Source organism: Nomascus leucogenys, chromosome 18, assembly GCF_006542625.1.
Source record: "Nomascus leucogenys isolate Asia chromosome 18, Asia_NLE_v1, whole genome shotgun sequence".
NCBI lineage: Eukaryota > Metazoa > Chordata > Mammalia > Primates > Hylobatidae > Nomascus > Nomascus leucogenys.
In genome coordinates, this window is record NC_044398.1 from 2126270 (window position 1) to 2152075 (window position 25806).

The 25806-nt window shown below is 38.4% G+C and overlaps 1 protein-coding gene across 1 annotated transcript in view; it reads left to right on the forward strand.

Annotated features, from left to right (window-relative positions):
- The first annotated feature begins 11787 nt into the window (after window positions 1-11787).
- The window catches only part of CEP162 (centrosomal protein 162), a 108273-nt gene continuing 94254 nt past the window's right edge, over window positions 11788-25806 (forward strand). Inside the window, exons 1-5 of the mRNA XM_003258295.3 lie at window positions 11788-11861; window positions 13043-13158; window positions 18324-18438; window positions 24243-24389; window positions 24704-24887. Coding sequence (XP_003258343.2) covers window positions 13102-13158; window positions 18324-18438; window positions 24243-24389; window positions 24704-24887 — 503 coding nt within the window. The 5' untranslated portion in view covers window positions 11788-11861; window positions 13043-13101. The remainder of the gene's footprint in view (window positions 11862-13042; window positions 13159-18323; window positions 18439-24242; window positions 24390-24703; window positions 24888-25806) is intronic.

Consider the following 25806-nt stretch of genomic DNA (forward strand, 5'->3'; position numbering starts at 1 on the left):
TTCAGGGAAATCTGAGAGTTCAAGACTCCCAGACTTATCCACCCAAATGTCCATATTCCAAGTTCAGTGTTCCACTATTTGCTACCAGAGCCCTGACTCAGAAGACCCAGAAAGGTTGTGGCTTCAATTCCTTTTGCATCTGTGCCACTCTTACAATTTGATCTTGGGCATGACTTTCACCACATACTCTACTGCAGCTGCAGGAAAGGATGATTCCCTCAAATGCTGATATAAGCCCTTGACTTTTATAATGCACACTGATTTTGGCTGACCTGAGCCATTAATTGTCTTTATTTCAAGGCATCCAAAGCAATTAGTAAAATCCAGTCATTCTACAATATTAATAATTACCATTGCCATCATACTATATGAGTAACCCCTCACATTCCACCTGTATCTCTGCCTAACCAACCTCATGTGAGAATCTTAGCAATTGCATTCCACTGGTTATCATCACTCCATTTCTTTCAGCAATGGGGTCTTCATTGCCATCTTACTGATGAGTACTTCAGTTCCCAAATCCTATCCTAATGGTCTGCTTTCTAGGGATAACTCTAACACTATCTGCCTTTCACAGGGTTCCCCTGAAAGGATAACATTAAACATAGACTTGAATGAAAGTAATGCATTTGGAAATGAGTTGTCAAGTAGTAGAAGTGATGAATCAGGACAGTGACAGAGGGAGGGAGAGAGAGAGAGAGGGCGCGAGCCAATACAAGAATGTATCATCAAACCATTGCTGTGAACAACTGGTTCCAAATCACAGCAGACATTCTGAAAAGTCTTATGAAATGTGTATCAGTACTGTCTACCCTAGGGTGAAAAGCAGAAGGCATTTATTCATCAGTTCCTCCCCACACTGGTCAAGGATTAGCCCACAGAAGTTAAGTCCCTTACACTTCCAATGTGCAAGCTTTGAGTGCTGAATGGGTTCCCTCAAGTATCAGAGAAACCCCAGGGAGCAGAAAGCAGGAGGTTCACATGCAGGCTGGCGGCAGGCACACTTTTGACTCAATCTGTGAAGCTAGTCAAAGCCTGAGCGAAACTGGTCCCAGCAGCAGTGACAAGAGTAAAAGACGAGGCCATGAACATGTGAATGTGACATATAGGACAGTCCAATGGAGCACACAGAAAAATAGAGTATCAACCATCAAAATTGGAACTAATAAAGGACCATCGGTTAGAAAATGACTCTATATGGCCTATTTATGCTTAAGACTACAGATTGTGACTGGAAAAATACTTGTTTCTGGCTAAAAGATATTATAATCATTTTTCTTCATTAAAATTTCTTAATACAACAAAATAGTGATATTTGTAATCCAAAACATTTAGCTTAAGAAATGATAAGCACAACTTCAAATTTCTACCTTATCGACATATTTTAATAAAGTAACTCTGTGTTCTAAGAGTTCCATTCAATAAATCAGTAATGTGGTGGAGCCAAGATGGCCGAATAGGAACAGCTCCGGTCTACAGCTCCCAGCCCAAGCGACACAGAAGACGGGTGATTTCTGCAATTCTGCTTGAGCTTTGAAGAGAGTAGTGGTTCTCCCAGCACGCAGCTGGAGATCTGAGAACGGACAGACTGCCTCCTAAAGTGGGTCCCTCACCCCTGAGCAGCCTAACTGGGAGGCACCCCCCAGTAGGGACAGACTGACACCTCATTCGGCCCGCTACTCCTCTGAGACAAAACTTCCAGAGGAACTATCAGACAGCTGAATTTGTGGTCTCATGAAAATCCGCTGTTCTGCAGCCACCACTGCTGACACCCAGCCAAACAGGGTCTGGAGTGGACCTCTAGTAAACTCCAACAGACCTGCAGCTGAGGGTCCTGTCTGGTAGAAGGAAAACTAACAAACAGAAAGGACATCCATACCGAAAACCCATCTGTACATCACCATCATCAAAGACCAAAAGTAGATAAAACCACAAAGATGGGGAAAAAACAGAGCAGAAAAACTGGAAACTCTAAAAAGCAGAGCACCTCTCCTCCTCCAAAGGAACGCAGTTCCTAACCAGCAACGGAACAAAGCTGGATGGAGGATGACTTTGACGAGTTGAGAGAAGAAGGCTTCAGACGATCAAACTACTCTGAGCTATGAGAGGAAATTCAGAAGAATAGCAAAGAAGTTAAAAACTTTGAAAAAAAATTAGAAGAATGGATAACTAGAATAACCAATGGAGAGAAGGGCTTAAAGGAGCTGATGGAGCTGAAAGCCAAGTTGCGAGAACTACGCGAAGATTGCAGAAGCCTCAGTAGCAGATGCGATCAACTGGAAGAAAGGGTATCGCTGATGGAAGATGAAATGAATGAAATGAAGAGAGAAGGGAAGTTTAGAGAAAAAAGAATAAAAAGAAATGAACAAAGCCTCCAAGAAATTTGGGACTATGTGAAAAGACCAAACCTACGTCTGATTGGTGTACCTGAAAATGACGGGGAGAATGGAACCAAGTTGGAAAACATTCTGCAAGATATTATCCAGGAGAACTTCCCCAATCTAGCAAGGCAGGCCAACATTCAGATTCAGGAAATACAGAGAACGCCACAAAGATACTCCTCGAGAAGAGCAACTCCAAGACACATAATTGTCAGATTCACCAAAGTTGAAATGAAGGAAAAAATGTTAAGGGCAGCCAGAGAGAAAGGTCGGGTTACCCACAAAGGGAAGCCCATCAGACTAACAGCTGATCTCTGGGCAGAAACTCTACAAGCCAGAAGAGAGTGGGGGCCGATATTCAACATTCTTAAAGAAAAGAATTTTCAACTCAGAATTTCATATCCAGCCAAACTAAGCTTCATAAGTGAAGGAGAAATAAAATACTTTACAGACAAGCAAACGCTGAGTGATTTTGTCACCACCAGGCCTGCCCTAAAAGAGCTCCTGAAGGAAGCACTAAACATGGAAAGGAACAACCGGTACCAGCCACTGCAAAAACATGCCAAATTGTAAAGACCATCGAGGCTAGGAAGAAACTGCAGCAACTAACGAGCAAAATAACCAACTAACATCATAATGACAGGATCAGATTCACACATAACAATATTAATGTTAAATGTAAATGGGCTAAATGCTCCAATTAAAAGACACAGACTGGCAAACTGGATAAGGAGTCAGGACCCATCAGTGTGCTGTATTCAAGAAACCCATCTCATGTGCAGAGACACACATAGACTCAAAATAAAGGGATGGAGGAAGATCTATCAAGCAACTGGAAAACAAAAAAAGGCAGGGGTTGCAATCCTAGTCTCTGATAAAATAGACTTTAAACCAACAAAGATCAAAAGAGACAAAGAAGGCCATTACATAATGGTAAAGGGATCAATTCAACAAGAAGAGCTAACTATCCTAAATATATATGCACCCAACACAGGAGCACCCAGATTCATAAAGCAAGTCCTGAGTGACCTACAAAGGGACTTAAACTCCCACACAATAATAATGGGAGATTTTAACACCCCACTGTCAACATTAGACAGATCAACGAGACAGAAAGTTAACAAGGATATCCAGGAATTGAACTCAGCTCTACATAAAGTGGACCTAATAGACATCTACAGAACTCTCCACCCCAAATCAACAGAATATACATTTTTTTCAGCACCACACCACACCTATTCCAAAATTGACCACAGAGTTGGACGTAAAGCTCTCCTCAGCAAATGTAAAAGAACAGAAATTATAACAAACTGTCTCTCAGACGAGAGTGCAACCAAACTAGAACTCAGGATTAAGAAACTCACTCAAAACCGCTCAATTACATGGAAACTGAACAACCTGCTCCTGAATGACTATTGGGTACATAATGAAATGAAGGCAGAAATAAAGATGTTCTTTGAAACCAATGAGAACAAAGACACAATGTACCAGAATCTCTGGGACACAGCTAAAGCAGTGTTTAGAAGGAAATTTATAGCACTACATACCCACAGGAGAAAGTGAGAAAGATCTAAAATCGACACCCTAACATCACAATTAAAAGAACTAGAGAAGCAAGAGCAAACACATTCAAAAGCTAGCAGAAGGCTAGAAATAACTAAAATCAGAGCAGAACTGAAGGAAATAGAGACACAAAAAACCCTTCAAAAAATTAATGAATCCAGGAGCTGGTTTTTTGAAAAGATCAACAAAATTGATAGACTGCTAGCAAGACTAATAAAGAAGAAAAGAGAGAAGAATCAAATAGATGCAATAAAAAATGAAAAAGGGGATATCACGTCCGATCCCACAGAAATACAATCTACCATCAAAGAATACTACAAACACCTCTATGCAAATAAACTAGAAAATCTAGAAGAAATGGATATATTCCTCGACAAATACACCCTCCCAAGACTAAACCAGGAAGAAGTTGAATCTCTGAATAGACCAATAACAGGTTCTGAAATTGTGGCAGTAATCAATAGCTTACCAACCAAAAAGAGTCCAGGACCTGATGGATTCACAGCCGAATTCTACCAGAGTTACAAGGAGGAACTGCTACCATTCCTTCTGAAACTATTCCAATCGATAGAAAAAGAGGGAATCCTCCCTAACACATTTTATGAAGCCAGCATCGTCCTGATACCAAAGCCTGGCAGAGACAAAACCAAAAAAGAGAATTTCAGACCAATATCCTTGATGAACATTGATGCAAAAATCCTCAATAAAATACTGGCAAACCGAATCCAGCAGCACATCAAAAAGCTTATACACCATAATCAAGTGGGCTTCATCCCTGGGATGCAAGGCTGGTTCAACATACGCAAATCAATAAATGTAATCCAGCATATAAACAGAACCAAAGACAAAAACCACATGATTATCTCAATAGATGCAGAAAAGGCCTTTGACAAAATTCAACAACGCTTCATGCTAAAAACTCTCAATAAATTAGGTATCGACGGGACGTATCTCAAAATAATAAGAGCTATTTATGACAAACCCACAGCCAATATCATACTGAATGGGCAAAAACTGGAAGCATTCCCTCTGAAAACTGTAACAAGACAGGGATGCCCTCTCTCACCACTCCTATTCAACATAGTGCTGGAAGTTCTGGCCAGAGCAATCAGGCAGGAGAAGGAAATAAAGGGTATTCAATTAGGAAAAGAGGAAGTCAAATTGTCCCTCTTTGCAGATGACATGATTGTATATCTAGAAAACCCCATTGTCTCAGCCCAAAATCTCCTTAAGCTGATTAGCAACTTCAGCAAAGTCTCAGGATACAAAATCAATGTACAAAAATCACAAGCATTCTTGTACACCAATCACAGACAAACAGAGAGCCAAATCATGAGTGAACTCCCATTCACAATTGCTTCAAAGAGAATAAAATACCTAGGAATCCAACTTACAAGGGATGTGAAGGACCTCTTCAAGGAGAACTACAAACCACTGCTCAATGAAATAAAAGAGGATACAAACAAATGGAAGAACATTCCATGCTCATGGGTTGGAAGAATCAATATCGTGAAAATGGCCATACTGCCCAAGGTAATTTATACATTCAATGCCATCCCCATCAAGCTACCAATGACTTTCTTCACAGAATTGGAAAAAACTACTCTAAAGTTCATATGGAACCAAAAAAGAGCCCACATCGCCAAGTCAATCCTAAGCCAAAAGAACAAAGCTGGAGGCATCACGCTACCTGACTTCAAACTATACTACAAGGCTACAGTAACCAAAACAGCATGGTACTGGTACCACAACAGAGACATAGATCAATGGAACAGAACAGAGCCCTCAGAAATGATGCCGCATATCTACAACTATCTGATCTTTGACAAACCTGACAAAAACAAGAAATGGGGAAAGGATTCCCTATTTAATAAATGGTGCTGGGAAAACTGGCTAGTCACATGTAGAAAGCTGAAACTGGATCCCTTCCTTACACCTTATACAAAAATTAATTCAAGATGGATTAAAGACTTAAATGTTAGACCTAAAACCATTAAAATCCTACAGGAAAACCTAGGCAATACCATTCAGGACACAGGCGTGGGCAAGGACTTCATGTCTAAAACACCAAAAGCAATGGCAACAAAAGCCAAAATTGACAAATGGGATCTAATTAAACTAAAGAGCTTCTGCACAGCAAAAGAAACTACCATCAGACCGAACAGGCAACCTACAGAATGGGAGAAAACTTTTGCAACCTACTCATCTGACAAAGGGCTAATATCCAGAATCTACAATGAACTCAAACAAATTTACAAGAAAAAAACAAACAACCCCATCAAAAAGTGGGCAAAGGACATGAACAGACACTTCTCAAAAGAAGACATTTATGCAGCCAAAAAACACATGAAAAAATGCTCATCATCACTGGCCATCAGAGAAATGCAAATCAAAACCACAGTGAGATACCATCTCACACCAGTTAGAATGGCCATCACTAAAAAAGCAGGAAACAACAGGTGCTGGAGAGGATGTGGAGAAATAGGAACACTTTTACACTGTTGTTGGGACTGTAAACTAGTTCAACCATTGTGGAAGTCAGTGTGGCGATTCCTCAGGGTTCTAGAACTAGAAATAGCATTTGACCCAGCCATCCCATTACTGGGTATATACCCAAAGGACTATAAATCATGCTGCTATAAAGACACATGCACATGTATGTTTATTGTGGCACTATTCACAATAGCAAAGAGTTGGAACCAACCCAAATGTCCAACAACAATAGACTGGATTAAGAAAATGTGGCACATATACACCATGGAATACTATGCAGCCATAAAAAATGATGAGTTCGTGTCCTTTGTAGGGACATGGATGAAACTGGAAAACATCATTCTCAGTAAACTATCGCAAGGACAAAAAACCAAACACCGCATGTTCTCACTCATAGGTGGGAATTGAACAATGAGAACTCATGGACACAGGAAGGGGAACATCACACTCCAGGGACTGTTGTGGGGTGGGGGGAGGGGGGAGGGACAGCATTAGGAGATATACCTAATGCTAAATGACGAGTTAATGGGTGCAGGAAATCAACATGGCACATGGATACATATGTAACAAACCTGCACATTGTGCACATGTACCCTAAAACCTAAAGTATAATAAAAAAAAAAAAATAAGTAAAAAAAATAAATAAATAAATAAATCAGTAATGTTCCATATAGCCCTGTCAGTAAAACTATTTGGAGACAAACACACTCACTTTATGAATATTTATTTATAAATTAATGTATTTATACCAATTAGTCCGCAATATTAGTCAAACTTTATTAAGTTTGAGATAAAAATAAATTGAAAATAAATTCCAATATTTTCTTCTTATATCCAATCATCTCCCCATCATCTAAGGTATGTGAATACAAAAAAACTTAATTTTAGACTAACATTATCACACAGACACAGCCTAATAATTTGTTAATAATCAGATGAGCTTAATCCATATTTTAGATGTGCTAAAAATCACAATTTTGTATATATACGAAAAACATATTTATACTTATTTCTCTAACTTGCTGGTGAATTCATATATGTATTACATTGATTATATATTAATAGACATGTAGAAATTATGTGATTATCTGGGTTACGGAATTATAATCTAAAATATCAGTTTTAGACAGCACTCTGGAGCTCAAGGGAGGTCCCTTCAAGACCAATAAAAAAGCATAGAAAGAGAGTTCAAAACCATCCTTCACCTGTCTCCCAACCATTGCAACTCTGCTTTATTTGTTTTATACATTGTGCTTCTCACAAGATTTTCCTAGAAGAAAGGATTCTGAAACATATATATAACCTATGATCTTATTCTATCTAGTAACCGATTCACAGAAAGTTGGGGAAAATGGAACAGAGGTCATTTAGATTTTACCAATTTTATATGCACTCACTTGTATATGTGTGGTGTGTGTGTGCATTTGTATGCAATCTTATCAACATGTAGCTTGATATAACTGCTACTGTGTCAGGATACAGAAAAATTCCATCACTACAAAGATTTCCTATGCTACCTCTTCATATCTACACTTACCCAGTTGATAGTTCATTGTGGTTCTAATTTGCATTTCCTTAATGATGTGGAATATCTTTGTGATGCTGAGCAACTTTTCATGTGCTTATTTGCCATTTTCATATACCTTTCTCATGTCCCCTTTGGTGAAATGTCCACTCATGTGTTTTGTCTATTTTCTAATTGTGTATTTTGCTTTTACTATTTTGCTAGTGTTCTTTGTAAGTTCTAGATAGCAGCCCTTTGTCAGATATGTGGTTTGCAAATATTTCATCCTAGTCTTTAGTTTGTCTTTTCCTCCTCTTACAGGGTCTTCATAGGCTGAGTTTGTCCTTGATTCATCAATTTTTGTGTTTTTGCATTTCGATAATCATTATAAAACCATGTTGTTAATTGTATTATTTAGAAGCATAGCCAAATTACTGACATCCTCAGTGGCCATTTACTGGATTATTAAAGAATTATTTTAAAAACAATTTCATGACCTAAATCAGAATCCATGAGTTCATGGTATAATTGTAAATGGGCAGCTCCGCATACCCTGGGGAAAGAGCATCTGCCTGTATTTTAGAAACATTTAGATACTTGTAAATATCACTGTATAATTTCTCAATATTCTACTATGAATAATTATTATTCTTTTTCTTGGGAACAACTTATAACAATAGCTTAAACTTTGACTACTACATTTCATATATAAAATAATTAAGAAAAATTTTAAGTAGTCAAAAGCAGTCAGATGTGGACAAATGAGCAGAAGTCAACAATGACTTTGACAAACAAAATAACAATGGCAATAACAAAAAACCATTAATTTTCTTATGACTAGAATGACACGATTCCTTCAGTGTCTTCCTCATTACCCACATAAGTGAAGAGGATGTCCCCTTCTGAAAATCAGAGGTAAAGAAGCAAGCAACTGGAACTATTATGTAACTATATCTGATTCAGTTCTTCTCCTTAATCCCCTCCCACAATGTGCTAAGTTTACACCCCATTACCGTTGCAGGTCTTGGCTACAACTATACTGTCAATGTTGACTGAGTTCTCACACTGTACTGTTTGCTACGAGAAAAGGCAATATAAGGCTTGAGGTACAGTCTCCCCCTCTAGAACCTCACTAGAGAGCTGGATAAACACCAGACATAAATCAAATTTCATATCATTCTAGGAAACACAAAAAGAAACACATAACGATTGAGAAACCTGTAACAATTATGGAGAATATAAAAGTAGGAAACTTTGATGCTACCCAGAGTGATTTAACTACTAAAGTAGCCATTTCATTGACATTTTAGATAAATATTTATGATGAGAGCTAGTACTAAACGGTGTTTTAAATTATGGGTCATGAGGTCAATTCATTTTATACAAATGAATACAATAGTATACAGCACAGTGTAAACTCTGAAAAAATATTAATCATTCTTTTAACGACTATTATTTTGAAAAATGTGTAACAATTCAATTGAGTACCAAAAATTTAGTGACATCCCTTCCACAATTCAGCATAACAAACTCTTGGATCCTATAAGCATAAGTTTTGTAGGTTTTTGCATAGAGACAAAATGATTATTCACTCTTTAGACACAGTAACATTCATCCTCCACTCCTTATACCAAAGCTCCAAATCTAACCTCAATAGGATTGAACTCTGTACCAGAGCTGCAAATAATTCTGCATGCCTTGGTGAGTGGGGGTGGGAGGAGGCTGCAGAAGAGAGTAGTGCCGACCATACCATGCAAGTCCTTGTAGATGTTTGGATTTTAGCCCAAGTACAGTGAAAAATCATTGTAGGATTTTCAGCAATGGAGTAACCTGATTTACATTTTCAAATTATTACATTTTCTGTTGTGTAGACAATGGGTTAGACGAGGATAGGAGTAGAAATAGAGAAACTTGTTAGAAGGCTAATGAAGCAGTTCAGACAAGAGGAAAAGATGCCTTTGTCATTAGTAATTAAGATGTAAAATGAACAGAATAGAGACACATGTTGGAGGTAGCACTGACAAGTCTTGATGAATAAAATATGGGAGAGAGGTAATTCCCAGATTTCTGTCTTGAATGAGTAGGTATAGGGAAGTACCATAAAGTGAGACAGAATAAGAGTCCAGAAACAAGCCCTAAGAAATTCTAACACTGGCCAGGTGTAGTGGCTCACGCCTGTAATCCCAACACTTTGGGAGGCCAAGGTGGGCAGATCAGGAGTTCAAGACTAGCCTGACTAACATGGGAAACTCTGTCTCTACTAAAAACACAAAATTAGCCAGGTGTGGTGGTTCACACCTGAAATCCATTACTCGGGAGGCTGAGGCAGGAGAAACAGTTGGACCCAGGAGGTGGAGGTTGCAGTGAGCCGAGATTGCACCATTGCACTCCAGCCTGGATGACAAAGCAAGACTCTGTCTCAAAAAAAAAAGAGAGAGAGAGAAAGAAAGAAAAGAAAAAAAGAAAAAGAAGAAAAGAAAAATTCTAACATTTAGAGGTCAGCTAGGATAGAGACAGTGAAAACCCTTGAGGGGAGGCTATAAATGTAAAAGAAAAACCAAGAAAGAGAGAACGGACAAGTGTATCAAATAGTATTGGGAGATCAAATAAAGCGCTGTCATATATGTACACTCACACACACAGACAGGATTTAAAGGTCTGACGAAAGGGAGGTAAAGTGGAAATAATTCCTCAGAAAAGATTGGCAAGTAAGGTGAGGAGAGAGATCATTTCAACCACTGGAAATGATAGAATGAAGAGAATGTGTCAGAAGTGATGTTTTAGGTGGGGATCTCAAGGCATGTTCAAATGCTGCAGGAAAAATCCCACAGCCAGCCAGAAGTCGAAGATACAGGATTAAGGGGAAATGACCAGTGGAACAAGATCAGTGAGAAGAATGGGTAGAGGCTCTAGATCACATGTGGGAAGGTAAGTCTTTGACAGAAGGTGGCAGGAAGTCAACTTCTCGATAAATGGTAGCTTAAGATATTTCTTTTATTATTCATATTTGCATCATAGTTCACAGCTCCTGGTTTGTAGATATTTGTGTTGCAAAAATGATTTGATGAATAAACAGTTCTAGCTAACGATGAGGTGCTGAACTAAGTCTACCATCAGCAAAACCCGCAGCTGTTGTAGATTTGACTTACACTATGCTAAATGCTGTCCTCTGAAACTCCAGCTAATGTTGCATGCTTTGAAAAAGTAAAAGAAATAGAAAGCAAAATCCAAGTCAGTAATTGTGAAATGCCAGTAAAGAATGGAGTTTTGAAAAGTAGGGGTAGCGGGAAGAGCAATAACTTAATAATCATCTTGCTGTTTGTGTATTTTCGATTTCTTGCCCACTAGGTGGTGGAACAGAGTCCCCATCTAAACGAGAGTTTTCTTACTCACAGGTTTGTGTTTCTCTCAAAACGCCTACACAGGTCTTTTCACGCCAAATAAATCCAAGAAATTCAATCTCTTCAAAATTGCCGCTTGGAAAAACGCAGCGCCCGAATGACAAGCGTGGGGAAGGCTGGGAGGCGAAGATGCGGAGTGCGGAAACCCAAGGACCAGGGGAGCTAAACTACATTTCCCAGAAAGCCACGGGCTGGCCTACAGCCGCGCCCCACAGCCCGCTGGAAGCCTCCGTCTCGCTTCTCCAGTAACCGGTTTGCCGCTATCCCCTTTTCTAAGGAACGTAGAGAAAGCCAGGGAGGGAAAGGCACTTTACTGCAGCAGCGAAGGTTTAGCCACTAGAGTGTCTTTCTGAGCCGCGGTTATTCCGACCTTCGCTTGTAAAGGCATTGGGAAAACCCACGGTCCACGTGACCTGCCCGGGTCACGTGACTCCAGAACCCGGCAGCTGAAGTCTGTTACCCTGACGACTGGTGGACCCGCAAAGACCTTCCGGGAAAGCGCGGAATTCAGAGGCAGAGGTAGGTGGTAAGGTGTGAACGCTGGTTTCCCACCCAAATCGCCCTGGCCGAGGCCGCGCTTCATACTGGACCGAAGGGCTTTAGTTTTCCGGGTCATTCCCCTTCTCCGCCCGGAGCCCACGGCAAATGCGTCTTTGTCTTCCTTCCAATTCCCGAACCCGCGCTTGCGGGGACGGCGTCGCAGCCAGGCTTGAGAAGCTTTTGGTGGAGTTCACCTGTGTCCAAGCTATTCAGGCCAAGACCTTAACCGCACTTACCATGAACTGATTGAAAGTGCTAATGAGGGGAAGAGGTGTTATTCTGCACGATGGGGAGGGTATTGTCCGGGTCTGCAAGTCCTCTTCCCCTCCCCCATCTCTACTGAAGAAAGCTGGGATTTCAGCTGCTCTAGGGAGTTCAGGAGCTGGGGGTCGACCCAAGGTTGGGTTCATTAGGTGTCTAGGGGAACGCTTTCCGTTGCAAATCACTGGATTCTACTTGTGTTCAGCGCACAATTTTTGTCGGTCTTCCCTCGCTTCAAAAGAAACAGTACTGATTTGTGTACTCCATTAACTTTAAGTATTCTTTAAGTATTTTGACTAAATTACTAATTCTTACTAAATTCTATTTGTGTATATTTTGAAACATCCCCATATCTGGATACAGTCTGCTTTACGAAACTATTACTATGGATTGGTAAAATAACGAGCCAAGTGATAAGGCAGCACAAACTCTGTCGTGTGCTTTGCAAGAAAGAAACAGTCCTTTGGATTTGCTAACTTACAGTTTTTACGATTCCCTGTGAGGACCTGGTTTGTGTTTGAGAGGTACTAATTAACACATGGGATTTGCTAACTTACAGTTTTTACGATTCCCTGTGAGGACCTGGTTTGTGTTTGAGAGGTACTAATTAACACATGCACACAAACATAGGTTTGGGAAATATTGTAGAGACCACTCTTTAACAGTTGGATATTAACAGATGAAAACATAATTCTCAACGTTGAGTACAAGACATCCTGTCAAAGCTGCTTTTCCAGATCAGTTTGCTTAATGAATTAGGAATCTCTTGACCAGCTTACTGGTTAAAAATAAAATTGTACATATATACTGAATCATAACAAATGTCTGAAGTTTAAGTCTGGTCGTGTTCATGATGTGATGGATTTCCTCAAAAGATGTTTATGTCTCTTGTCATTTAGTGTTTCCAATGTTTGAGATACTTTAGAATGTTTACTTTGGGAGGTCAAAATTGTTGACTATGGCTAACTATTCCCAAGAAGAGCTAGATGAAGAGTTTGAACAGTTTATGAAAGAGGTAAGTTTATATTTTTAAAAACTGTATTGTCAAATGTGTCTCAAAAGACTCATCCTTCAATTCTGTCACCTCGAAGATACAGTTAGTCCATCACCAAACTCTCAACTCCCGTCATCCCTCCAGCTCTGTCCCTTTTCTGACACTGCTAGTTCAGTGCCATCATCTCAACTGGACTGTTGCAGCAGTTCCCAACTCATGGCCCAGCATTCCTTTCACCACACTACAGTCAGACTCTGTTCCCCCCCAGTAAAAGACTCTCTTGGTCTCCCATCACATGTAGAAAAAAAACCGAACTCCTTACCATGGTTTTAAAGCCTTTCATGATTTCGCTCTTTCATACCTCACTGCCTTCATATCCCTCTTTCATCCACTTTATTTATTCCACAGTGGCCTTTTTTCTCTCCCAGACATTTCAAGCTCATACACCTTAGGAGCTTTGCACTCACTGTTCCCTCTACCAATAATGCTCCTCCCTCTTTACCTGGCTGGTGAAAATCTTAAATATCACCACTTTAGAGAGGATTCTTCTGTTTATCCAATAAAAGGTAACCACGAAGTCACTTCTTAGTCTAGTATGTATTTAATTCTTTTTATAGCACTTAGCACATTAATTATTTTTCTTGTATGGGTCTGTTTTCTGCTTCCCATTATAAGAATGTATGATCTGTAATATGATGACTGTATGTTCATTGCTATTATATATCAACATGTTCATTACTGTATCTACAGTACCTAATAAATAATAAATATTTCAATGAGTACATTAAATGGTTATACCACGTTCTCTGTACAGTCGTACACCTCATAAAGATGTTTTGGTCAGCAACAGACCTCATAGACAACAATGGTTCCGTAAGATTATAATGGGACTGCCCTATAAAGGTGTACCTTTTTAATCTTTTGTACCATATGTTTACTGTAGCTTTTCTACGTTTAGATACACAAATGCTTGCCATTGTGTTACAGTTGCCTGCAGGATTCGGTACAGTACATGCTGAACAGCTTTGTAGCCTAGGAGCAATAAGCATTACCATATAGCCTAAGGGTGGAGTAGGCTATACCATGGAGCCATCTAGGTTTGTGTAAATACACTCTATGATGCTCCCATGACGAAATCACATTTCTCAGAACATACCCCATAATTAAGCGATGCATAACTATTTATATAAATGGAGGGGCCTTGTAGAGCATTCAGGAGAGTCACATTTTAAGCTATTATACATCATATGTCATATGTTCTTGTAAAAAAAAAGGGAGTTTAATGTACAAAAAAACTTCACTTTCATTATCTGTCTCATGGAAAAACAATGCCTTCTTTGTAGGATTGTTTTAAGGATTAAAAAAAGCGTCTACCAATTGCCAAGATGTAATAGGCACTTGGAATAAGTTTCGTTTACCATTTGAAAAGTTGATTTTTTAAAATTTCAAATACAGACACATTTTGAAAATTAAATCTATAGGAATGATTTTTATTGTAAAAGATAGCAGAACAGGCCTTTTAGAAGATGTTTTTATTCTTCCCTCATTTACCACCCTTCCAGCACACACATTCTCCAACACTCTCCTTCCCCTACCCTTCTGTCTCTGTCTCTCTCCCTCTTATATCCATCCTCAGTTGCAATGTGTCATTTTTTTTACTATGAAAGTCATGATTTTAGAGTCATGCTAACTTTTCTCACTTTGATAAATTATTTTTCAAACAATTTATTCAAAGACGTAGTTTATATATCTTTATTTTTAGGAGAGTAGAACCAGCTTTTTAAAAATAGTTTTATTGAGATATAATTCACATACCATTTAATTCACCCATTTTAAATGTGCAGTTCTGTGGTTTCAGAGTTATGTAACCATCACCACAATCAATTATAGGAATTTTTATCACCCCAGAAAGAAATCCCATATCTGTTAGTAGTTACTCCATCTCCTTGTTCCCCCTTCCCTAGACTTAGGCAACTACTAATCTGATTTCTGTCTCTAAATGTTTGCCTGTTACAGACATTTCATAGAAATGGAATTATATATTATGGGGCCCTTTGGGTCTGGCTTCTTGTACTCAGCATGATGTTTTCAAGGTTCATCCATGTCGTAGTATATTAACACTTCATATCTTTTTATAGCTAAGTAATATTTCATTGTGTAGACGTACCACATTTGTTTTTCCACCTATCAGTTGACGGACATCTGGGTTCTTTCCACTTTTGGGCAGTTACGAACAATGCTGCCATGAACAATCATGTACAAGTTTTTGTGTGGATGTGTTTTTGTTCCTCTTGTGTATATGCCAAAGAGTGAAATTGCTGTCTCATATGGTAGGTGTGTGTTTGCCTATTTTCTAAAATGGCTGTGCTATTTTACATTTCCACTAGTAGTGTATTAGTTTATCAGAGTTCCAATTTCTTTTTTGTCTTGAGACTGAGTCTTGCTCTGTTGCCCAGGCTGGAGTACCATGGTGCAATCTTGGCTGACTGCAACTTCTGCCTTCTGAGCTCAAGCAATTCCCATGCCTCAGCCTCCTAAATTGCTGAGATTACAGGTGCCTGTCACCATGCCCAGCTAATTTTTGTGCTTTTAGTAGAGACGGGGTTTCACCATGTTGGCCAGTCTGGTCCCAAACACCTGACCTCAAGTGATCCGCCCACCTTGGCCTCTCAAACTGCTGGGATTACAGGTATGAGCCACTGCACCCAGCCCAGAGTTCCAGTTTCTCCATATCCTTTGCCAACAACTGTTATATCTGAGAATCAGCTTTTTTGTTGTGTTTTATTTCTATTTATTTAATTTTTATTTTTATTTATGTATTTATTTATTTATTTATTTTTGAGACAGAGCCTTGCTCTGTCACCCAGGCTTGAGTGCAGTGGCACAATCTTGGCTCACTGCAACCTCTGCCTCCCAGGTTCCAGCGATTCTCCTGCGTCAGCCTCCTGAGTAGCTGGGATTACAGGCACACGCCACCACGCCCAGCTAATTTTTCTATTTTTGGTAGAGACATAGCTTCACCATGTTGGTCAGGCTGGTCTCAAACTCCTGACCTCGTAATCTGCCCACCTCGGCCTCCCAAAGTGCTGGGATTACAGGTGTGAGCCACCACACCCGGCCTGTTTTGTTTTATTTTTAATGAATCATATTCATTAAAAATAATTAAGGAAAGTGCTGGGAAGCACTGTGGAAGGTTGTTGAAAGTAAGAACACTTATCATGTATTAGAAATCTTCATTTCTTTTTCTCTTCTTTGTCATGGCCCAACAAGGTCAGTAGTACCATGCCTATTTTACGGATAAATAAACTGAAAAAATGGGAGGGAAGAGAAATGGAATACCTCAAGGTGATACTGAAGTTTAGAGAGTAAGTGAAAAGTGATGCAGCTAACTAATTTCAGAAATTCATATGAGATAAGGAATATTTTTTCTTCCCTCTTCCTGTCTTCCTACCTGGTTGTTGGTGAAGACAGTAAGTTCTTCTTGAACATTTTTAAATTGACATTCTTCAAGTCACTGAGGTAGAGTTTTTTGTTTGGCAAGTGGAAGAGCGCGTGTGTGTGTGTGTGTGTGTGTGTGTGTGCGCGCGCGTGCACACTGTCATTTTAGAAGTTTAAAAGGTCACTCAGATAACAATATTCTAGTTGGGGAACTACATAGTATAGTGGAAAGTGGACAGGAGTTAGTCAGACAGGGGTTTAAATGTCACTTTGTAACACTTACTAACAGTAGCAACTTGCGCAAGTTGCTTAACCTCTTAGAGCTTCAGTTTCACCATGAGTAAATTTCTGCAGGGTTGTTTAAAGATTAAGTGAGTTAACCTGAGTGTAGATCCTGACATAGAGCAGGCATGTGGTAAATGTTGATTTCTTTTCCAGAAAAAGTAATGTAGAATGAGATTGAAAAAGGATCAAGAGCATAGTCCTGGAGAAGTCTCCTGTTAAATAAATGGGCAAAAAGCCAAAAGCTATTAAAATAGATGGATGGGAATAGCCACAGATCTGAAGAATAACCCGGAGGAAGTGATGCTACTGAAGTCAAGGTAGAGAGTTTCAAGAAGTAAGAGTAAGAATTGATCACCAGTAGCAAATTCCATGATATGATCAGGGAGGATAACTGATGGTGGTACTTTATTCGTGGCATTTCGGAGGCCTTTCGTGCCTGAAGGAGAGCTGTTTTGGATGGGAACCAGATTATAAAGGGTTAAGTGAACTCAAGGAGTTGGTATATCAAGGAAATGTGATAGGTAGAGTAAAAGGGATGTAGGGATAAGGAATTTTTTTGTTTTGTTTTCCTTTTTTTTTTTTTTTCCAAAGTTGAGTAGAATGTTCATTTTTTCATTCCACAGTTGTACCCAGTACTGTGCTAGGCACTGGAGATGCAGTGCTGACCAGCTGTATAATCAGAGGGAAGGGAGGGGAGTAGAGAGAGAAGGGAGTGAAGATACAGAAATCAAATGGGATAACCAAGGAAGGAAGAACCTAGAGAAGTTCTGCTGGGAGTGGAGGAAAGAATTGTGTTGTCTGAGAGACGAAAGAAGTGGCTTCACAAGTAAGTTTAGTAGTGAAGTGAGGTGGATGGTGTTTGAAGGTTTTTATTTCTCAGAGAAAAAAGTGACCAAGTTATTGGCTAAAGTGGTGGGGGGTGGTATTGAGGTTAGAGTATGGGATTTAGAATTGTAGTAAAATTTGGATTGGAAGAGTAGAAAAAAGCAAATTAGCGTTTATCAATCACTGAAAACAGATCTTGATTTTTCTGGTCAATTTCATCCTCCTCTTTACACCCTGAAACTCAGTTCTTCCTTATCTTGAAATTCTGTTTCTAGAGTAGTGCTATGCAATTTTGTTCAGCCATTATTTATTCTTAAACCCTAGAGAATGTCTAGAAGATAGGATTGTATCCTCCTGTTTTTTCTTTCCTGAAAAAAATTCTTGATCAAGTTTTATGTCTTTGTAGTTATTCTCCTGGTTTACTTAATTATGAAATTGATGCTCAGAAATGTATGTCTGATTTTTAAGTTATTTTGGCCGAATATGTTTGTAGCTGTGAAATTATACGTTATTGATGAGAATGTTATTTATCTATGTGATAGCTGAACTGTGAGTGAATAGAAACATGCTTAATGATGAATCTGAGATTCTTGAATTTACACTGTATTTTCAAATTCAATATCTTATATCTAATTCAGCTTTCAGATGATTCTTTTGAAAATTCAGACAAAACAGCTAGACAATCTAAAAAAGAGATGAAGAAGAAAGATACAGTGCCTTGGTGGATAACTGAAGATGATTTTAAAGATTATGGTAAATGTTGCTGATTTTAGTTTCAAATTATTTGACCACAAGGGGTCAGTCAAGACTTCTGGATTTTGTTACTTCATTCTAAATATATAAAGAAAATAATACTAATAGTGTGGATTTTTGAAGTTTGAATTGATTTTCATATAACCAGTACTTTATTATGTATTTATTATGTAATTGAGAATCTGTGTTATAACATTATCAGCTTATTTTACATGGAGATAATTTATATTTACTCAAGGTGACAATTCAGGTATATTATCATGTTTAATGATAAATTGATTTAAGGTGATTTAATAAGATATTCTGGTAGTATATTAATGTCATTGCATTGGGAAGAGTTTAACAAACCTATGGACTTTGGTATCACAGTTTGTTAATGACAGTAGTAAAAAAAAAATTTACTGCCATATGTATATATGTCTCATATATATGTATATGATATACCCAGGCTGAAGGGCAATCATAGCTCATTGTAACTCATTGTAACTTCAAATTCCTGGATTCAAGCAATCTTCCCACCTCAGCTTTCTGAGTAGCTAGGACTACAGGTACATGCCAATATGCCTGGCTAATTTTTTTTATTTCTTGTAGAGATAGGGTCTCTCACTATGTTGCCAGGCTGATCTCGAACTTGCCTCAAGCAGTCCTCCCACCTTGGCCTTCCAAAACGCTGGGATTACAAGCATGAGCCGCCACACCTGGCATGATAGGTTTACTATATATGATACTGCCACATCGGTAAACAACCCCGACTGCTTCTATTTCAGTACCTACATTCACACCATTTGTGGATCAGTGTTAAGCACAATTCTGTAAAATGATAGAATTTCCGTATCTGTAGGGAAAAAGTTTACATATGGGCTTTTGTTTTTTTTCCCCCCCCATAAAAATTGAGCCTGAATTCATGTCATAATTAAGGCTCTGCATGATCTGACTGGAACTCTGCCTTCTCGTGTGCTCTAGCCATACTTAATCATTCCTCATCTCCTGGAAACACCATAGCCCTCTCTGCCTCTGTGCATTATCTCATGCTTCCTTGCCATTAGAATGTCTTTCCTCTCATCCATCCTTCTTGCCCAATAAAGCCTAGCATCACCACTTTTTGCAGTCCTTCACTGTATCTTCTAGCTCTCTTGTCACAATTAGTTTCTCCTTCATTTTAGTGTCAGAACACCATAGTAACACTTACACATTGTGTTGATAGTTGTAACCTATAGGACAACTCCTGAGGTTGGGAGCTTTCTGAGGGTAGGAAACACTTCTTTGTCCTTGTATGCCCTGACCCTCAACATTGTGATAAATTTGTTTAATAAATGCATGATAAAGTAGATTCGACAGTTACTTCTCTGTTCTTTTTAATACTGTAGTTCAAAGAAATTCCTTATTGAACAATTCAGTGCATTTTTTATAAATTCTTATGCAACATGCTGAACTTTGTGGTGAAGAATTATGTTTTAGAATCTCTCCTTGCTTTTAATGCTTGAAAAGGATATTATAAGATGAAGTACTATTGGAATTGTTGACAAAGATTTGGGACATAAAGCCTTTTGTCTAGAAGATAATGAATCAGAGCAGATACATACAACCTAATCATACAGGAAAAGAATAGCTCCTAGACCAAAAATATTCACATGTAACCTGATTGATGGTATTAATAATTTTTTTTAAATGTATCAAAAATAGATTTGATTAGTAAAAGAAGTAAAGAAGGATAGTCAAGAAGCAAACTTTGGAATGTCAGCTTAAACAGAGGAAGGTTTCCCTGCCCACAGGAATAACCTGGTGCCTGACTCAAGCACACGCTTACTGAGTTCGTATTATGTTCTAAATACTAGGCATTAGTATAAAAAGGCAAGACATGATTCCTGTATCAAGAGTGTAGAACCGGGCCGGGCGCGGTGGCTCACGCTTGTAATCCCAGCACTTTGGGAGGCTGAGGCGGGCGGATCACGAGGTCAGGAGATCGAGACCACGGTGAAACCCCGTCTCTACTAAAAATACAAAAAATTAGCCGGGCATGGTGGCGGGCGCCTGTAGTCCCAGCTACTCGGAGAGGCTGAGGCAGGAGAATGGCGTGAACCCGGGAGGCGGAGCTTGCAGTGAGCCGAGATCGCGCCACTGCACTCCAGCCTGGGCGACAGAGCGAGACTCCGTCTCAAAAAAAAAAAAAAAAAAAGAGTGTAGAACCTTCTGAGGGAGAATTCAACACCCCTCTTGAGAAGAGGAATGCATTACTAATCTTAAGACAGGTGCCATTAAACATTAACATGAGCAACTTTTACATTATAATTTTGCTTGTTTCCCAGTTGCCATAGGAATAAAATGTTTGGCTTAGAAGGTGAAACTGTCTCATCCTCTTGCTGATTGTATTCTTTATTGTACATAAGTAAACTGGATCTTCGTTTCCGTTACATTAATCTCTTGTGAGCTTGGTTAGTGTGAGCTACAACCTCAAGTCGTGCTTTAGAGCCGGGGCGAGACCCTGGACATGTTGCCACCACGGCACACCAACCTTGCCATATACTTTTTCATTTGAAGCATGTGTGAATCTCTCTTGATTTTTTACAACTTATGGAGGTTATTATTTGATCCAGTAAAACCATTATTCACAGAAAGGCATAAAATAAATTGATTGTTAGCCTTTTCCAAGAGGACATTAATTAGGAAATTGAAGTCAAAATTCGTGACTTCTTAATAAGGCTTCCTTCTACCAAAAGTGATATTTTTTCTAATCTTAATATTTATAGCACACATTTTCAGCCTTCTGGTTTTTTGAAGAAAACAAAGAACAAAAGAATATTAAAAAGCAAAACACAAAAATAAAACATTACTCATAATTATTTATCTTTTCCATGTATCAGTTTTTTACAACAAACATATACTATTAAAATAAGGAAATTTTGATACTGTATAACTTCACCAGTTTTTTCTAGTGCTCTTGGAATACAGAGCAAGTCCCTGTGCCTGGCCTATGAGGACGAGCATGGTCCAACCGTTGACTTCCTGCTCTGGGCTTATTTCCTCTTAGGCTTACCCGCACCATCTGGGTCCAGCCTCACTGGCCTTTTTGCATCTGCAAATGCGGCCTGCCCCTCCCATTGTCACGCTTCTGTACCTACTGTGTCCCCTGCCTGTACTGGTCTCCCTGGCCTAGTTCACCTAGTTATTTCCTGGTCTTTCTTCACGTCTTAGCAGAAATGTTACTTCCTCATGGAAATATTCTTGGATTTTCCTGTCTTGGTATACCCCCGCAATTAATCTTATATAATTCCTTCAAAGCAGAGTTGTAATTCACATTTAACTTTGCTCTGTGAACACTGCTGCTTCTCTAGTAACCTCCAATGGTTACTGTTTTCTTGCCATGTCTTGTTCCATTAGACTTGGAAAAGGAGTATGTTACTGTTCATTGCTGTTTCTAGACCATTCTCCTTCCAATCTCCTTATGAACCTTGCTATCAGACCACATATCTACTATGTCTCTTTGTTGCAGTTATCTACTGAACTCCGGGTTATTCCTCCTCATTCCTCAAAGATTTTAGCTGCTGTTTCACTGGGAGTCTCCAATTCTCTTGTCTAATTGTTGGTGACTACATTAACTGTATAGCTAATGCCTCTAATAACCTGACTTCTGAGTTCCTTAAACTTCTTTACACCAAAAAATCTTGCCTGCCACATCATAGCCACCTCTTCCCTCTAATAGCTTCTCGTTTCACTTGTTATAAAAGCTAATGACCTTCAAGCTACCACCCACACCAGTTCTGCCCCCTGACTCTTTTGGCCTCCCAACTTAGACTACCTTTTCCTTGCTTATGCCAGTATCACTACACGGGCCTCCTTTCTCTTCACACATGCCTGGGCATTTTCCTGGCTTAGAGGTTATACACTGCTTTCCTCCTCCTTAAACCCTCTTCCTCCATGTATTCATGTGGATTGGTCCCTCACCCCCACCAAGCCGTAGCTCACATGTTAACTTCTCAGTGAAGGCCTTCCGGACCATCCTGTTTAAAGTTGTAGTGCCCTTCATTCCTGCATTCTCTGTTCCTCTTTCTTGTTTTATTTTTCTTCTTGGCACTTAACTGTTTTCTAATGTACTATTTAATTGCAGTATACTTATTTATTTTACTTATTGCCTGCCTCAAATCACATGAATGAGCAGGGATTTTTGTCTTATTTATTTATGTATTTATTTTTTAATTTTATTATTATTATACTTTAAGTTTTAGGGTACATGTGCACAATGTGCAGGTTTGTTACATATGTATATATATGCCATGTTGGTGTGCTGCACCCATCAACTCGTCATTTAACATTAGGTGTATCTCCTAATGCTATCCCTCCCCCCTCCCCGCACCCCACAACCGTCCCCGGAGTGTGATGTTCCCCTTCCTGTGCCGATGTGTTCTCATTGTTCAATTCCCACCTATGAGTGAGAACATGAAGACATTTATGCAGCCAAAAAACACATGAAAAAATGCTCATCATCACTGGCCATCAGAGAAATGCAAATCAAAACCACAATGAGATACCATCTCACACCAGTTAGAATGGATTTTTGTCTTTTTTATTCACTGATAAAGCCCCAGCATTTAGAACAATGCCTGGTGTGTAGTAGGCACCTTAAATATTTGCTGTCGATTGTCTCCTCCTGTTAGATTTTAACCTTCGTGATGGTAAAGGACTTCATTGTGTAGCTGGCACTAATAATGTTCTAGGCACATAGTTTGTCAAAAAATTTGAATAAAATAAATAATAGTCAGAACCTTTGCTACATAAATGTAAGTTATACTTTTTTACCCAGGATTCATAGAACATTTTTGAAACTTTATTATAAAAAACTTCAAACATTTACGTAAGTACCACATACTCCCATGTACCCATCGCCTAGCTGCAACAGTTGTTATTAACTCATGGCCAATCATTTTTCATCAATATTCTCTCTTATTCTCCACCTTCTGACACTCAGGATTATACTGAAACAAATCTCCAACAGCATATCAGTTCTCTCCACATATATTTCAAAGTATCTCTGAAAATAAGTACTCTCTTTTTAAAATACAACCATAATATTGTCTAAGAAATATCTGTAATAATTTCTTAGTATCATCAAATGTCTAATTAGTCATAAAACACTTTTAATATGCTTAATATATATCAGCCTTAGAGAAAATTTCAAATTCCTGAATGCTGTGAGAGACTATAATACCCTCCCGTCCCCAACAATATGCACATATCCTGGCATGAGAACCTCTCCTGCAGTGAGCCACTGATTCCATTGTTTTAGAAATAATGACTTTGAAAGAGCTTTTACTATTTCCATCTATTTTTTGAAATGATATTTACACTAACGAAGGCTTCTGTCTAACCTGGTAGGTTTTTAATTGTACCTACTTTGCCCCCTTGTATTTTGTTATACTAATTCATGCCGCCCACAGTCTGTTTCCAATAGTGTTGAGTTCAGCAACAAAAACACTCTGAGAAATGTAAAGAACAGAGGGAATAAGGCAGAAGATATTCTTTAAAGTAGCATGGTATACTGTATTAAGTACTTGAGCTTCAAAGTAATTTTAAAAAATTTTGTCTCATGGTGCAACTCTTTGAAGTATTCTATTTAATATGATACAGTGCCACCGAATAGAATTATAATCTTTTGTGAATGTTAGGTCTGATGGATTTTTATTTAATAGAGCAGATTTATTTTGTGGCTACTGTGCACAAAATTAGCATAATATTATTATTGTCTTGTCATAGTGGTCAAAACAATTCTTTGAACATAAATCTTCATCTGTGTTAAATTGTGTTCCTAGGACTGCTTGGAACAAATGTGAGCTATTTGAAAACAAAGAAGACTTCTCAACCTGTTACGGAAATAGAAGAGGAGTCTGCTGAAAAAATTCAATTTCTTAAGAGCAGTGGAACCTCTCTCTTAAGTACTGATAGCTTAGAAACAAATGGTAAGAAATGCAAGGGATATGAGTTGGTAAATTATTAATTGTTATGCTTATATTCAGAACTACAAAAATTAACTATCTTGAAGCCTCCTTTACTGAAGCATGTAGATGGATTTAATATCTTCCTAGAGGTTTAGAATTATTCTAGAGAAGCTTTAAACCTTACATATTATTAATATGAATTCATATTTGATAAGTGAGAGTAAATATTTGTAAAATTTTTAAAATTTACTACATAATGTCAATAAATGCATCATTCAAATCAATGTTTTCAAAATTCTGTGTATTACTAAAATATATTTGTGCTTTCCATTTAGAACTAGTAGTTTCTGAGCTCAACCATAGTATTCTCGGAGTGGGATTGGACACATTAGAAGAACAAGAGGAGAAAGAACAATTTTTTGCCAGGGTTGAGAAAGGCTTGACATCTTCCATTGATTATTCGAGATTAAATAAGGAATTGGATTCTAATGACTCTACACATTTTAAAGCTTTACATAGGTAAAGTACAGTGTAAACTATTAATGATTTTTATGATTTCTGTATTTTTGGAAGGCAGATATATGCATGATTTTAAATAGGTAAACATTATAATAGGCAAAATTAAATCTTATTTTTCAAATCTATTATCTGTTCATTTTATAGTTAGGGTTTTTCTTATGTGTGAATAGAATATGTTTCTTTGTATTTGAGAGCCCATGCTGCCTCCACAATCTGAAATTTGATGCTATTGAGACTAATAGTACATTGCCAAGAAGTCCTTACTAGGAAAGTAATTTATTAAGTCATTTTCCACAGATAAATAAGAGAGTCCAGGTTACTATTATAAACTCAGGAAAAAAAATAACAGAAAGGGAAGTGGGAACCAAGAAGCAAAGACAAGTTTGATCTGTGTCTTAACCTCTGTATGGTTGACCCTGATGGTTATTGGGAAACCTCATTTATTCTAGGAATCCCACTAGTTCACTGAGTTGGTCCTCTCTTTATTACACTAGACCATTGCCATTCTCAAGACCTTTGAAACCTGAGGTCTTTAATGCCCTTATTTAGTTATCCATGTAATTTTTAAAATTATGAATGGAAAGCAGATTACAATTTTATTTAGGATTTTGAGATCACAAAGGTATAATCAAGGGTCAGGAGAATCATAGTCTCTGATTATTAGAGCGCCTAGGCTCTGCAGGATGATTAGTTTTTTATAGACAGTGGATAAAGAAATACATTTACTGTCATGAACTTTTCGGGGTCTGAGATTTTTATCCTACGTGGCAAGCTAACAAGCTAGCCTTCCAGTTTTATGGTGTTGACAATAGACAGAAGATTCCTGGACCAGAATTAAAGAACAAAGGCAGTACCTGAGTGTTGCATTTGTTCGCATTGGTTCCCCATGCCCTATGATTATGCTCAGGGCAAGGCAAAG